This window comes from Rhamphochromis longiceps, linkage group LG3, assembly GCF_057381845.1.
Source record: "Rhamphochromis longiceps isolate RC_006_pf linkage group LG3, R_longiceps_female_GT1.1, whole genome shotgun sequence".
Taxonomy (NCBI): domain Eukaryota; kingdom Metazoa; phylum Chordata; class Actinopteri; order Cichliformes; family Cichlidae; genus Rhamphochromis; species Rhamphochromis longiceps.
Genome location: NC_140559.1, coordinates 694,838 through 710,342, shown reverse-complemented (window position 1 = coordinate 710,342; position 15,505 = coordinate 694,838). Strand labels below are relative to the sequence as shown.

Genomic DNA, 15,505 nt, shown 5'->3' with positions numbered 1-15,505 from the left:
ATTAAAGGAATGTTTCTTATCAGACAAAGAGTCTGAATGGAGTTAAGACCTATACTATTACCACTACTGTCTAAGTTCACCCTTGTTGGACGATTTTTGCTCTCCAAGTAGCCATAGTCAAAAGCATAGATCCGTGACAAAAGAGCAGGTTTCGGCAGAAAATTGTCTGACAGATATTCCAACAGTAACTTTATCTCATATTGTGCTACCCCTTCGAGAATATCATGCATAATGTCCAAGGAAAAGTTCTGGCAAACATGAAAGAATTGAAGAGTGTTCAGTGTAGAATTCTTTCTTAAGCCAAACACATGTAGCTTTTGAGGATCAGATTGCAACTCACTGCAGTGCATTTCAAAAAGTTCTTTCCCTCGTAAGATGATCTTTGGATCATCCTCAGTATACACACTCTGTGCATCCTGTTTTGCAATTAAACACAAACGACAAAAGTAACGTCCACTGAAAGACTCAACAAAACCCAAAATTGAGTGCATCCCCAAGTTGTCCCCAGTTATCTGACATATAGTGCCATGGACCTTTTCAGATGAGAAGGGTAAATCAATGCCATGGCTCTCCAAAAACTTTATGTCATCAATCAGAGGCTGTAAAATAGGATCGAAGCCGTATTTTTTCACATCTTCTGCATGAAACAATGCAACCAAATGAATGTTCATCAATGCAGAATTTAACTTTGGAGGCAGATTTCTGAGGACAAAATAGATTGCACCAACTTTGTGAACACCACGTTTGGAACCAAGTGGATTAGCAGTCTCAAAGTCATCATAATAAAGCTGAATTTGCAAAGAAGTCTGTGGTTTTGAAAACAATGGATGAGACTTATAGTAACTCCCATCACAAAAGTCTTCATATCTGTCTTCTTTTGATACACATGGTTTAGCAAGCAGCTCGCAAATATAAGAATTGCGACATATAAATTTGATTGTTTCCAAAATTGGAATGTACACAAAAGTGTCTTTTACTGGTACCTGGTCATAAGTGCCTGATTTTTTATTTAACCTTGTATCATAGCGTATTCCTAAAGTCTTTTCCACTGGATCCACAATTCCCCATTTTTCACGGAAATATGACTTTCTTTTAGCTTCAGTGTCGAACTTCTCAACTGGATTGTCAAAAGTCTCAAGACATTTTTCCACTGGAGATCTAACAGGATTTTCTGTTGGCACAACGTTCAGTACTTTATGTTTAAACTCACAGTGCAGTCCATCAGCAAAATCTTCCAAATCACAAACAAGTGATGACACAAAACTATTTGCCAAACCACTACCATTGAGTTTACCAATAATTTTAGTGCAAATTGCTTCAGAATTTTTTTTAATTCTTTGACCTGACCCATTGTTTTCAGAACACCCAACCTCTAGGCTCTGAGTAACACTTGTTCCTGCAACTGCTATGTCTGTATCTTGTAATCTGTCAAAATCAGCTTGAAATGACTCTGAGGGTTCTGCATCACCACTTTGACAACAATCTTCATCATGAACACTATTTAAATGTTTTTTTAAACCAGAATATGTAGTGAACTGACGGCTGCAACCATCTTGTGAACAAGCCAACTTAAATTTGGTGCTTGGATAAAAACTGTGACCTAGTCGCAAATGACTTATCAAAGCCTGACTGGTGCTATGCAGAGTTTGACAGATAAAACATTTAAACATGGTTCTCATTCAACATTTTGGCACGCAACTCACGAACACGTGGTGACTCATCTGTTGAGGTGGCATCAATGTTGAATATGGTGGTCTGCACAAAACTGTAGAGATGAACCAGTGACTCGTCGTAAGATAAGTTGAACACGTAGTGGGATTTGAAAAGTTCATCAAAAGCACTGAGTGAGCTGGTGGCTTGGCAGGGGATGAGCTGTTTGTCCACTGCGATGTAGAAGGTGTCAATGCTGTTCTGGGTTCGACCAACAGCGAGGATGTATGGTTGTTTACCATCTCTTGCTTGCAAGTGTTCATCAATGCTGCAGCATGACTAAAAACAAATGAGATATTGACATATAGGCCTAGCTTATACTTGCTGAGTATGAACCATTCATTCAGTTTGACATTATGTGCCTTGCTAACTTATTACAAAATACTAAGACACATACTTCATGGAGAGGAAAACTAAAAAGTGCAAAAACTGAAAAAGTGTTTTGTAGGATTTTAAAAAGTGAGACAACATATTTACCTTGTGAAAGTGCACCATTTTGTGTGCTGCATCAGTTGGACTTATTTTGGTTCTCCTCTTTCGTCCAGCTGTGGGTGGCAAAAGTTGAAGGAGTAGCAGCAGAGAGGCCATGTCACTGTCCCAGTCTGTGTATGGTTGAATTTATAAAACAATTTCAAAATGACAGGTAAAAATAAATATTATTAAAATCAAACAAGCATGGTGCGACGCCTACCATTTACATCACTCTCTGTTGGTTTCTCAGCAGCTTTTATCAAACGACACAGGTCAGTTGACTGAGTCAGCTGTTTGGCTTCTTTAATAACCTTTGGCTTGAATGACATGTCCCACTTCTCAAGCAACTTGGTGGCTGTTTCAGCACCAAACAGCAGCAGGAAGTCTTGATTGACCTGTTCATCATACACACAGGACATAAAGACAGTGCTCAACATTGTTTACATTGCAATGTGATTTTGACCAATATGGGATATAGCCTGACTGGGATGACCAATGATCACATCTTTTACTGTTGCCATCCACATCAGCAAAACAAAAAAAAAAGGATTAACAGTTGAAAATATCAAGTGATTTGACTTACTAGTCCTTTGACATCCAAAAAGCGTGGAAATGTTTTGAAGACATCTGCAGTTCTTTGTGGATCATGCACCAGATCCTGGCGATGTTGGAACGTCATTTTCATCTTCTGAAATACACTTGCTTCATCAGGAGAGTGAACAAGAAATGAGATGGCCTCCTTGCAGGCATCTCCATCAAGTTGCTGAGGCAATGTGGTTGCTAATCTTCTGCGCTTAGGCCCTTGTTCTTGATGCACTGGGACTTCCTTCACTGGCCGTTTGGTTGTAGACCTGGACATGGTTTTGAGGCGCCACGCTATATATCCAGTGCCTTTCACTCCGTCGTAGAAATGCTCCTGTCACATTTAAACATAGATGAAAAATAAACATCAAATGTGATCTTACAGACTTTGCAGATTCAGCAAAAAGAAACCCAAGGACTATTATCATGTAACAGGTGCAATACATGTTAAACAACATCCACAATTTCAATACAGTTTTATGACAATAGTTATTACGAAAGAGGAATTAAGATTTTTCTTTTAAATCATTTAGCTGATGTAATTATTCCATGATGAAAACTAAATAATGTGCTGTTTTACAATCACTGCATGACTTACATAGCCGTTTGGAGAAAATGGATCCTTCAATGAGGGAAAGAGTGTAATTATTCCAAGGGCATATTTCTCCTTTTGCTTACGGGAGGGAATTCTGCTATAGAGGAAATACAATTGACAATGTTAAATCAGAAGTATGTGTCTTTACTGCAGTATACATTACAAGAATATTCCATATGGCCCATCTTTACTTTTTTATTAGGTACTATTACTCTTACCCATGTCTCTCAGTCATATCACTTGCCAATATGTTAACAAGCTGCCGCCGGGTGCGGTGGCTCAGTGAATTTTCGGCATTGTATTCTTCAAGAATTTCCTCTCCACCAGGTTTCCTAGTCAAGGCATTTTTAACCATCTGCTCATATAAAAGGGAAAATAATAACAATAAAAACTTGTTTGTCAGTAAAGGTGAAAGTTTAGAGGAATGTCAACAAACCTGTGAAAGACATATCTAGCAAGAAGCACTAACTTCTACTAACATTTTTTCATACAGGGCAAGTTGGGAACCACCATGTTTTGAATTTCAATTTGTATAACAATCTACAGTATAAATGGTGTCAACTCAAAAATACAAAAGACATTTTCTGTTCTCAATTACCTCTTTTGCAGCCTCTGACACAGAAACATTTGGTGCAGAACTGTCTTTGCTGGATCTACTGCGGCCTGCAGGAATGCCCTTTTCCCTGAGGTCACTGTCACTTGATGAAAGTGATATAGTGTCCGTGAGGGAAGATAATGTATCCGAGGAGGATGGTGTGGAATGAGCTAAAGGACAAAAATCTTTGGGAGAGATGATTTGGTTAACTTTCTTTAGGCTACTCCACAATGCCATTAATAACACAATTTCAATGTTCATGTTCAGACAACATTCTATACAAATATGACCCAGCCCTGTCCACTGTCATGTATATTGCATGAAGACAGGTCAATGTCATCTGCATCAAGAGCAAAAGAACTTGGCTCTACATTGAGTGGGCTATACTCTGAAAATTTAAGTTATGATAACATTTACCTTCATCTGAAATCTTTTCACGTATTGTCAGGCATAGGTCTGGTTGGGCCTCCAGTAACTCCAGAAAAATGTCTTCTTCGACAGCTGTGTCAGTTTCATCGAAAATATCAAGGTCAGCAGCATCCGGAAGTCCAAACTTGGTTTTGGCTTTACAAAAAGATAAGCATAATGTCACCTAAAACGCCTGAAAAACTTTTTTAAAAACTAATTTTGACTTTTTTATTTAGCTAATATTTATTAACAGCTGTTTTACCTGTCTTTAAAATGGTTAAATTAGACAAGTCTGCAGCAACAATATAGGCCTAGGCCTACTGCTCTGTACTGTTTTTAATGTCACACATTAAAATAAAATGTGTTAACATTTAATTCATTTTTTAAATAGATGAGATGCAAACATGATGAACTGATACATGTGCAACAAATTTTGTTCTGCCAGGTTATCTTACCTTCACTGATGAATTCTAGATAAGTGAATCCTGCGTGCAATTTAATGTACTTCTTTACATTGAGGTATTTCACTTTCAGCAACATGTCTTACAACAGCACCTGGTGGAGAGAAGGGGGCACAGAATATTTTTTACCATATATTTAAACCATAGCTTAAGTGGCAACAAATCCGGACAACTTTAAGAAAATATTAGGCTATACATTGTGTGATGATCTGTGAAGGGGTGACAGACCACTTCAACCTCAGGAACATAATTTGGCTTCCCCCTGCGCACTAAAATAGCTGAACTTGGGTACACAGAAATAGCATCCAATGAATTATCCACCCATCCACATGTTTATAAGACGACAACGGCGATCTTCTCGTCTGCACGCAGGCTAGATACTTAGTTCTGCTATGTTGCGAGTAAATCGCTGTAGCCTACTTGGGGAAAAGCATCTCTGTTTAAACCATGTCAGGATGATAATCCACATAAAATTTCCTGTTGAACGCACACCTGCCTTCATCACGCTTTCACTTATGACAACAAATATCCCTTATACTGTAAATTAATGAGTGCAAGTCTTACATTTATATCGGGAGTTTCTGACACATGCACAGCCATCTGGCTAGTTGCTACTTTGTGGTGGTTGTTTTGTGACACGACATGCTAGGATTATCAGTGGAGGCGACGTCAACGACCCTCAGTCGTTATACCGCTTTGTCTTAAACACTGGATGGTAGCCTATTTCACTAAAACTGTAGAAAAGGGGAAAATGTTCCCTTAGATTAGGCCTACTACAACATAGGGCTGCTCGATTATGGCAAAAATGATAATCACGATTATTTTCACTGAAATTGAGATCTCGATTATTTGACGATATTTATTTAACAATAACAATGTATTGAATAATGACTTTAAAGATTGTCAAAAAATAATATAAAATAGTGTGCAAATACTGATAACAGTGCAAATGTTTGCAATATAAAAAATAAATGAAAAATGTAAACATCTATGTTTAGTGAACGTTGCAGTGTTGCTCTGTGGTGCAGCTACAACACTGTAGCAAAGTTTACACACTGTGTCTACTTGATCCACGTCTGACTCCGCGAACCCATAATGTTTCCACACCACTGAAGTTTTTTTTACCTCTCTTTTCAACCAACGGCAGTCACTCTCCTCTCCAAATAACTTCTGCTTAGCTTTCCGAGCTTCCCTCGGGTCCTCTTAATTGTTGTGACACGTGTTCGAAATGCAGAGAGGTGCGCTCGATTTGCCACACGGAGCAGCACGAGGGAGGGGCTAATAATCGGCTCAGTCATTTTTAATGATCGTTGAAAGCCCAGATCGTAATCGTGATTAAAATTCGATTAATTGAGCAGCCCTACTACAACATGTATGATATATCCTAACCGTTAGCAAGCAACCCATGCACAAACGCAGCGCGCCTTGCTTGGTCACTAACATCTAACAGAATTCCATAACCCCCTGCCACTTCAAAGATTTGTAGGCTAGGCTACTGCTAAACTCGCTGGTAGCACGTGTAATTAGCCTATCTTGACGCTTTCCAAAACTTGACTTGAACGTCTCCATGTGATTGTTTAGTTCACTTTTAAATAGGATATTTCTGAGGCGAATGTTCGCTTCCCTTAAAAGCAGTGGGCTAAACGCATTTGTCTTAGCTGCCAGCTAGGCTACCACAAATTCAAATTTTAACATTACATTTAACATATCCAGAGGATAGCTAACTCCTCCCTCGTTTCATTTAATAAGCATTGAACACTGGAAAGCATTTCTCTTATGACATTAGAACTAACTAGAATTGAGAATTATATTAAGCACGCATTTATTTTCGCTGCAATATTAACTTGTTATAGAGGATAGTTTAGCTACCTAAGCTAACGAATCCCATCTCTTACCGCAGATGAATACACTCCACATTAGGAAAATATTGCATGCTTCTGATAAATAATGTTATAGGCTAGTTAGTTACAATATTTAATAATGATAAAATAACATAGGTCTTGTTGTATAGTTCTTACCTGAACAACCTCCTCGATCTTGACAGCAAACTTCTGGCGGACTCCTCATGCCCATGAGCGCGAAAAACCCGGATGTGGAAATCAACTCCAAATGAGTGTTATAGTATTGACTCTTTGAAATAACTCCGGCTACAGAGCTTTTTCAGCACCGTTAGTGTTACTGTAACTCTCAAACCAACACTTTTCAACTCGAAATTTTTAACACCAGTAATTTTAACTCACATCAACACTTCGGATTTTGCTGTGTACACACACATATACATATATATGTATGTGTGAGGAGTATATTAATTTTTATACTCCTCTTGCTATAAGAGCTGTGTAAGACCCACATTTCTCATTCGTGGGATAATAAAGGTTTACTCTATTTTATTCTCTGCTCCTCATTCCTGCCTACATCCCCATCAGGAAACAAACCCCTCCAAGCACCTGGGTCATTAAAATGTGGCCTGATAATGCTCTCCTCCAGCAACAGGACTGTTTTGATCTGACAGACGATCCATATTTTAACAGCAGGACCTGGAGACATGCACTCAGTCTGTGACTTAAAAGTGTTTTAGTTATAAAGATCATTTACAGTCTGTGTTATTATGGCATTAGTCAAAGCACAGTGAAGAAAAACTGTCAGGTAGAAAATAATTAATTTGATAGATTTATAATACTATGTTAATATTATCCGTATTCTATCAAAATATAACAATAAATATTAAGCTGTGAGCACTGGTTAGAATGTACTTTTTTTTTTTTTAGGCAGCAGCATCTCCATCTGTGATAATACAAACTTAATGTCAGCAAAAAGGTAAGGCTGCTGATGCTTGAATGTTTGACTTATAAATATAAGGAAGTTCAACTACATACACTTCACTTTGGTATAAAAACTATTGTGGATAAAGGCATTTTATTATCATCATTATTATTATTAATAAACGGAGCTTTGTCTCCCTCTATCCACATGTTGGAAATAGCTGACGTTTACATAAACCATGTGACGATGGTGCAAACGGGACTTTCCTTTAACCCTCAGATGGAGGCCTTTTGATTTTATATTGATCATGTCTCTTATTTCAACGGCGAAAAAATTGTCTCGCGGTAAATTTCGTCATAATGTCGTCACTTAGCTCTAAAACCAATCTACTGTTAAATCCATACGTTTTGAAAATGTGAAATGTGAAAATGAAACTTAACTTATCGTGACTGAAGTCTTGTGACTTACACGATGTCTCACAGTAATTACATAGAGCCCAAATCTATCCCTCTCCCTGTGACATTTTACTACCCTTCAGACTGATTAAACGCTGGTTACCTTCACAGTGAAGTCCCAGCAGATAGAAGATTAATACTTCCGTCAGGACAGTCCATGGTCGCCAAGGCGTCATTACAGTCGGAAGCGGCGCCGCCTATACACTGGGGCAATGCCCCCTTAAATCAGACTTTTAGAAGTTGAGAAAGAAAATAATAGATTATCCACAAACTGAATATTGACAAGGTTTACTACAATAGCTGAAAAATCCGCTGGAAAAGGCACAAATGAGATGATAGGTTTAATTTATATGTCGATGATTTGTCCATACAGCTGAGAGCCTGTAACACTGGGTGTATATTAGGTGAAGCACTGATAAATCATCTTATGTATGCAGATGACCTGGTTGTTTTTAGTCCAAGCAGTGCTGGGTTACAGGATCTTCTTAATGTCTGTACTGAATATGGTGTGCAATATGACATTGAGTACAATGCTGCTAAAAGTGCTGTTTTGATATGTAGAACCAAGCAGGATAAACAGCTAAATTTCCCTTTGTTTAAACTGGCACAAAAAACTCTTGAAGTTCATAAAAAGGTGAAATACCTCGGTCACTTTATTACTGAGCAAATGAATGATGATGATGACATATACAGACAACGATGTAAGCTCTATGTGCAGGCAAATACTATTGCACGCAAATTCAGCTTTTGTTCACTTCCAGTTAAAGTGGCTTTGTTTAAAGCGTATTGCACACCGCTATATACTGCCCCCTTGTGGTCATCCTACAAACAATGTAGCATGCAGAAGCTGCATGTTGCATATAATGATGCGATGAGAATCCTTTGCAGGATACCTAGAAGTGGTAGTGCCAGTCAGATGTTTGTAGCTGTGGGTGTTTGGACTTTTAAAGCACTTTTAAGAAAGTTAATGTTCAGTTTTAGAGAACGACTGGATGGTTCGAGTAACAGTATAATTTTAGCACTTACAGATCCGACAGTGAGTGGTTCCCGTTACTCATCCAGTCTCAGAAAGCACTGGTTAAAGTGTTTGTGTATTTATTGATTTATTTTAAGTAATTGTGTTTTATGTATATTATGGTTTTATATTTTTACAAATGCTTTATATACTTATTTATATACATATATATATATTTAATGGTATACCTTGTGTTGTGTGTGTGTGTGTGGGGGGGGGGGGGGGGGGGGGGAGTTGTGTGTGTGTGTTTCTTGTCTTGTTTTTATGGACATGTAGTCTGCCAATAAAGATTGAATTGAATTGAATTGAATTGAATTTAGTGATGTAACGTTCTGTATCGAGGCTCCGAAGCTTGTGTCGAGTAATGGAGGGGGCGTTTCCGCGATGCTTCATTTATGGGAGGAGCTGAAAATGATGACGTCCGAAGCCTCGCTGCCCGGCTGTACCACGTGACTGGTTCATGAAGTGGTTCGAACTTTGCCGCGAGATATGACAGCGATATAAATCCCTCAGACTTCATTCAAAATGTGGGTGTTTGATGGAGAGTTGCGGTTAGTGAGAGTTTGGAGACAGTTTGGAGGTTTATCAGAGTGAGGAGAGAAAGTCAGGAGAGAATGGAGCCAGCTAAGAAGAGGAGGATGTCCTCCCCTGTGTGGGAACATTTTGATCTTATTCCTCCCAACAAGGTATGTAAATTTCTACAGAAGATGTATTTTCATAATCCTGATGCTGCAATACAATTTATGTTAAGCGGCTTTACTTTTGTACAAGGTGAAGTGTTTGCTATGTGCCAGGGAGCTGGGATATAACAACAACACCTCATCCATGCTTAGGCACTACAGAGCTTTGCATGAGAATAAGGGGAACACCGATTGTGGAGCAAGACCAGGTGAGCCATCAAATGCCATGATAATATAGCATGCAGTAATGTTACTAAATGATATAACAATATTATACAACTGTAATAAGTTACATGTGTGATATTTATATTTGTGCTTTATCTTTATTGTCTTTCCTCAGGAGAACAATCTCAAATAGATGAAGACCTGGTTAGCATGGTGATTGAGGACTCCCAGCCAGTTAGCATTGTGGAGGACAAAGGATTCAAAAGATTTGTTAAATCATTAAATCCTAGCTATGTTCTCCCCACTAAAGGTTATAAAAGCAGTGAAAATTTAGTTTTTACAGAATAAAATGTGAACAGGCAGGACTGAGGCTCAAAGCCTCAGTGTGTAGCTGTCCATACCTCAACGTTACAAAAGCACAACCACTGTCCACACCCCAACCACACCTCACCTCACAGTAAATGATCATTTCCATTTTAAGCATTTCCAAATGATCATTTTCCATACTGCCAGTATAAATATACACAGTATACTGCCATCACTACACTATAGGTGTTTTACACACTCCTTTTGTTGTTGACATTTACAGGCTGTGTGCAAAAGGCCACACTCTTCAAATTCATGCCAACTAATATTTTTACGTCCAGTAGATGTCCTACTAGAGCAAATGAAGCTTCAAGAAGCTTTGCGCTGGGGTGAACCAATTGGATGAAAAGCTTCAGTGCTTCATGAAGCTTCATCTGTCCATCACTAGTTTCATTCGTTCGCGTGCTCTGTTTGTGCCCACTGCGCAGGCTCACGCAGCACTCACCCAATCGTTGTTAGTATGCAAACGACCCGGTGTCAGGTTTCTCACTAGGCAGGCTTATTTTATTCTTACTTTATTTTGAGAAGTTATTCGAGAATTAGGCAATTAAGACCGATTTTATGCTGCTGTTTCTAAAGATCTAGATGAATAATGTATTTTATTCTTTATTTTATTTATTTATTTATTTTGCTTTTTTATTTTTATTTTTTCTAAATTTTTCTGTTTTATTTTTGAAGACTTGGTGAATTGCCTTTTTTTTTAAATGACTTGGCCTACCCTTTTAGTTTTGTTAATGTTGGCAATAGTGAGAAGTACTATTGTTGGGCTTGAATATATTTGATATAGGCCATCCAATTAAGGTAAATGTCATGTTTTTAGGTGTTAGAATCTGATGAACAATATTTTAATTTATTTTTTGTTGTTTTGTTTTTCAGTTAACATGGTCAGGGGTTTTGTGCACCTCAGTGACCCTAAGAGCTAGACCAGCAGAAACTTAGCCTTCATGTGGGACACCCAAGTTGGTCAGGTCTTAGGGTAGAGGCCTGACAAAGTGCAATCCAATTACATGACAAAAACAGTTATTCACAGCACCCTACCCAACCCCTTTCCTACCTCCATTGCCACCATGTGCCCCCTTTACATTTCTGTCTGCCCCCACTCTATAACAAAATATGTTACCAAGAGTTAACGTGTTTGTTTTGCTATTTACAACAGATCATTAAAGATTTTATATGTTGCTATCAAATCAACATGCCAGGTGACAGGCAGGCTTCTTTTGTTAGCATACTAACGTGGTTACCTAAACTTAAGAGGTAGAAAGCTCATCAAGGCGCTGCTCATCAGTGCTCAACAACTAGCATTTTCTACTTTCTACAGAAAATGTCATTTGCTGCATCAGCTGATTCATCCTTGCTATCATCTACAGGGAGTGCAGAATTTATAATGTTATTATTGAACAACAACCATGTTCTCAATGAACCCAAAAAACTCATTAATATCAAAGCTGAATGTTTTTGGAAGTAGTTTTTAGTTTGTTTTTAGTTTTAGCTATTTTAGGGGGATATCTGTGTGTGCAGGTGACTATTACTGTGCATAATTATTAGGCAACTTAACAAAAAACAAATATATACCCATTTCAATGATTTATTTTTACCAGTGAAACCAATATAACATCTCCACATTCACAAATATACATTTCTGACATTCAAAAACAAAACAAAAACAAATCAGCGACCAATATAGCCACCTTTCTTTGCAAGGACACTCAAAAGCCTGCCATCCATGGATTCTGTCAGTGTTTTGATCTGTTCACCATCAACATTGCGTGCAGCAGCAACCACAGCCTCCCAGACACTGTTCAGAGAGGTGTACTGTTTTCCCTCCTTGTAAATCTCACATTTGATGATGGACCACAGGTTCTCAATGGGGTTCAGATCAGGTGAACACGGAGGCCATGTCATTAGTTTTTCTTCTTTTATACCCTTTCTTGCCAGCCACGCTGTGGAGTACTTGGACGCGTGTGATGGAGCATTGTCCTGCATGAAAATCATGTTTTTCTTGAAGGATGCAGACTTCTTCCTGTACCACTGCTTGAAGAAGGTGTCTTCCAGAAACTGCCAGTAGGACTGGGAGTTGAGCTTGACTCCATCCTCAACCCGAAAAGGCCCCACAAGCTCATCTTTGATGATACCAGCCCAAACCAGTACTCCACCTCCACCTTGCTGGCGTCTGAGTCGGACTGGAGCTCTCTGCCCTTTACCAATCCAGCCACGGGCCCATCCATCTGGCCCATCAAGACTCACTCTCATTTCATCAGTCCATAAAACCTTAGAAAAACCAGTCTTGAGATATTTCTTGGCCCAGTCTTGACGTTTCAGCTTGTGTGTCTTGTTCAGTGGTGGTCGTCTTTCAGCCTTTCTTACCTTGGCCATGTCTCTGAGTATTGCACACCTTGTGCTTTTGGGCACTCCAGTGATGTTGCAGCTCTGAAATATGGCCAAACTGGTGGCAAGTGGCATCTTGGCAGCTGCACGCTTGACTTTTCTCAGTTCATGGGCAGTTATTTTGCGCCTTGGTTTTTCCACACGCTTCTTGCGACCCTGTTGACTATTTTGAATGAAACGCTTGATTGTTCGATGATCACGCTTCAGAAGCTTTGCAATTTTGAGACTGCTGCATCCCTCTGCAAGATATCTCACTATTTTTGACTTTTCTGAGCCTGTCAAGTCCTTCTTTTGACCCATTTTGCCAAAGGAAAGGACGTTGCCTAATAATTATGCACAGCTGATATAGGGTGTTGATGTCATTAGACCACACCCCTTCTCATTACAGAGATGCACATCACCTAATATGCTTAATTGGTTGTAGGCTTTCGAGCCTATACAGCTTGGAGTAAGACAACATGCATGAAGAGGATGTTGTGGACAAAATACTCATTTGCCTAATAATTCTGCACTCCCTGTATATATGTGTGAGGTAGTGAAGCACTGAGATAGATGACTTCCTTGAGCAAAACCTGCTCTCTTGACCACACAATCAACAACTCACCATAAAACTTCCTTTCTCATGTCCTTGTGATTGCACTAACCAATCAGAAGCTAGAACACCTTTGCCTGTGGCATTTGTGGTCAAGTGCTGCAAACTCTACCTCTTTCATCAGAAAGCACACAAAGCTAAATTGATAAAACCGGTGGGGGGTGGGAAGGGTGGAACCAGTCTTCATTGTCACAAAGGTGTCTTTCCGTATAACTTGGTAACCATGAACAATGTATGGACGTGACACATTTTCATTCATTGTTGCATTTACATTATAAAATGTTGGATATGTTTTATGTGCCAATTGTTAAACCTTGTGAAGTCTGGACAGCGCAAACGTCATGTAAAATCGATGTTGCCGCTGGAGTTTACATATATTAATCTGGTGATGAAAAAAATGTGTAACTGTTTTGATGTCTGGTCCTAATGTGTTGCTATGTGTCTTTTATCCTGCAATTCTTGCAGCGTAAAAGAGCAGAGACAAGCAGCCCCGACTAGAAAACAAAGACACTTTCTACCTAGCAGAGCTATCCACTCAGTCAATATGATCTTTTGTGGTTTATGTTAAAAAGTAGGAGGAAACCTGACAGAACACAATATAGTACTAAAGTCACATCAAACCATCAAACACCTCTGTTCTAGTAATGCAAACGAACAACTGTTGCATTTCCAGCATCGGAACCACAGTAACTTACATAGAGGAAGGAAGTTGGTTTAACTGCTGTGTCCAAAAAAAGTGTTTAGCTCAGTAAGTTCTTGGGAAGGAAAATGAACCCAGTAACTCTTCAGAAGCTGCTCTGTGAGTATAATCTTTAATTTCCAAACTTAATTAATTATATTTAGACCACATCAGTTAAAGAACCAGACTTTTTCTACAGAAATTATTTTTTTAAATTACTGATTAGCATTAGAAAATAAATAATCAACAGTGAAACAATGAAATAATTTCAGAACATTTTTATTTTTTAATGAAGTAACAATGCAAGTGTAGAATGCACATGTTTGAAAAAGGAGGGGAATGAACACAGTCATAGATTAATAATAACAATTCAATTCATCATTTAAGAGTCTGGGATGATAGGTCTTAAAGCGGCATATTCAAGTTTGTCTTTGTTAAAAGATCCATGTCATATCATAATCATTTTTCTTTCTCTAAAGACAATTTATTGCAATCCTTTCATATAGAAAATTATGTAATATGAAACGATATAGCGGCTCCATAGTTTAGTGGTTTCTGCATTCGGCTAAACAGTGAAAGACTGCTGGTATAAAAATATATAATAAACAACAGCAATATGACTTAGAAGATTTAGATTTAGAAGAAGGTGTGTATCACATTTAATTTCATTTATTCATTTTTCTAATTATTTTTATTTTTATTTTTTAGAATTATGGTCTTGGACCATAACTTTAACATTATATTATTAAGGATGAGAGTGCAACTTTTTTCATCGGGGATTTATATCTTTAGAACTAATATCATTAATCTGTAATTTATACATTTTAATTTTCTTTACTATTATTAGCCATGAAGTCATCTTATCAATTCATATTTGCCTTTAGTGGAAAATAACTAGGATAAAGTTCTGGCTGACAAGTGATGGAAACAAAGCTTTTAACGGAGAGCCAACCTCAACAAACAAAAATGAGAATAACTGAAGGGATCAGCTTGTGCAAAGACTATAGTTGTGTTTTACCTTCAGTGGGCAGCAAAACATTTCCAATTTTTAATGGCTGTTGCAAATTAAAACAAAAATTGGTTCATTAAAACTACTCTAACAAGTTGTACTTACTTAATTTTCAATTCAATTCAATTTTGTTTATATAGTGCCAAATAATCAACAGTTGCCTCAAGATGCTTTATCTTGTAAGGTAAAGACCCTACAATACTACAAAGAAAACAGAAAATCCCAACAACCATATCACACACTGTGAGCAAGTGCTTTAGCAACAGTGGGAAAGAAATGACATGTGGTGGAAGAGAGCCAGAGATTAATAATAACTAATAATTAAATGCACAGAGGTGCATTCATAAAAAAAAAAGAGTGATACAGGTGAATGTAAAAGAAAAAGAAACACCTGGTGCATCATGGGAAGGCCCCATTAGCCAAGTCTTGGCTGAAATTCAACTAAATTTAACTAAAGAATGATTCAGGGTCACCTGATCCAGCTATATGTTCTATCAAAGCGGAAAATTTGAAGCTTAAAAATAGAGTGTGTGTTTTTCTCCTGAATCCAAACTGGAAGCTGGTTCCACAGAAG

At 38.1% G+C, this 15,505-nt stretch overlaps 2 protein-coding genes across 2 annotated transcripts in view; both read right to left on the bottom strand.

Annotated features, from left to right (window-relative positions):
• LOC146672420 (uncharacterized) overlaps nt 1–8,283 on the bottom strand; it is a 36,368-nt gene extending 28,085 nt beyond the window's left edge. Inside the window, exon 1 of the mRNA XM_085386873.1 lies at nt 8,135–8,283. Within this exon, the coding sequence (XP_085242999.1) occupies nt 8,135–8,216 (82 nt within the window). The 5' untranslated portion in view covers nt 8,217–8,283. The remainder of the gene's footprint in view (nt 1–8,134) is intronic.
• LOC146672421 (uncharacterized) lies at nt 1,663–7,083 on the bottom strand. Its single transcript, XM_085385784.1, has 10 exons — nt 6,841–7,083; nt 4,817–4,916; nt 4,371–4,517; nt 3,957–4,138; nt 3,577–3,713; nt 3,362–3,455; nt 2,765–3,097; nt 2,402–2,576; nt 2,188–2,312; nt 1,663–1,989 (listed from the first exon to the last, which is right to left on the bottom strand). Exons 2-10 carry the CDS (start codon nt 4,899–4,901, stop codon nt 1,663–1,665), a joined length of 1,605 nt encoding a protein of 534 aa, XP_085241910.1. The 5' UTR covers nt 4,902–4,916; nt 6,841–7,083.
• Nucleotides 8,284–15,505: the final 7,222 nt, after the last annotated feature.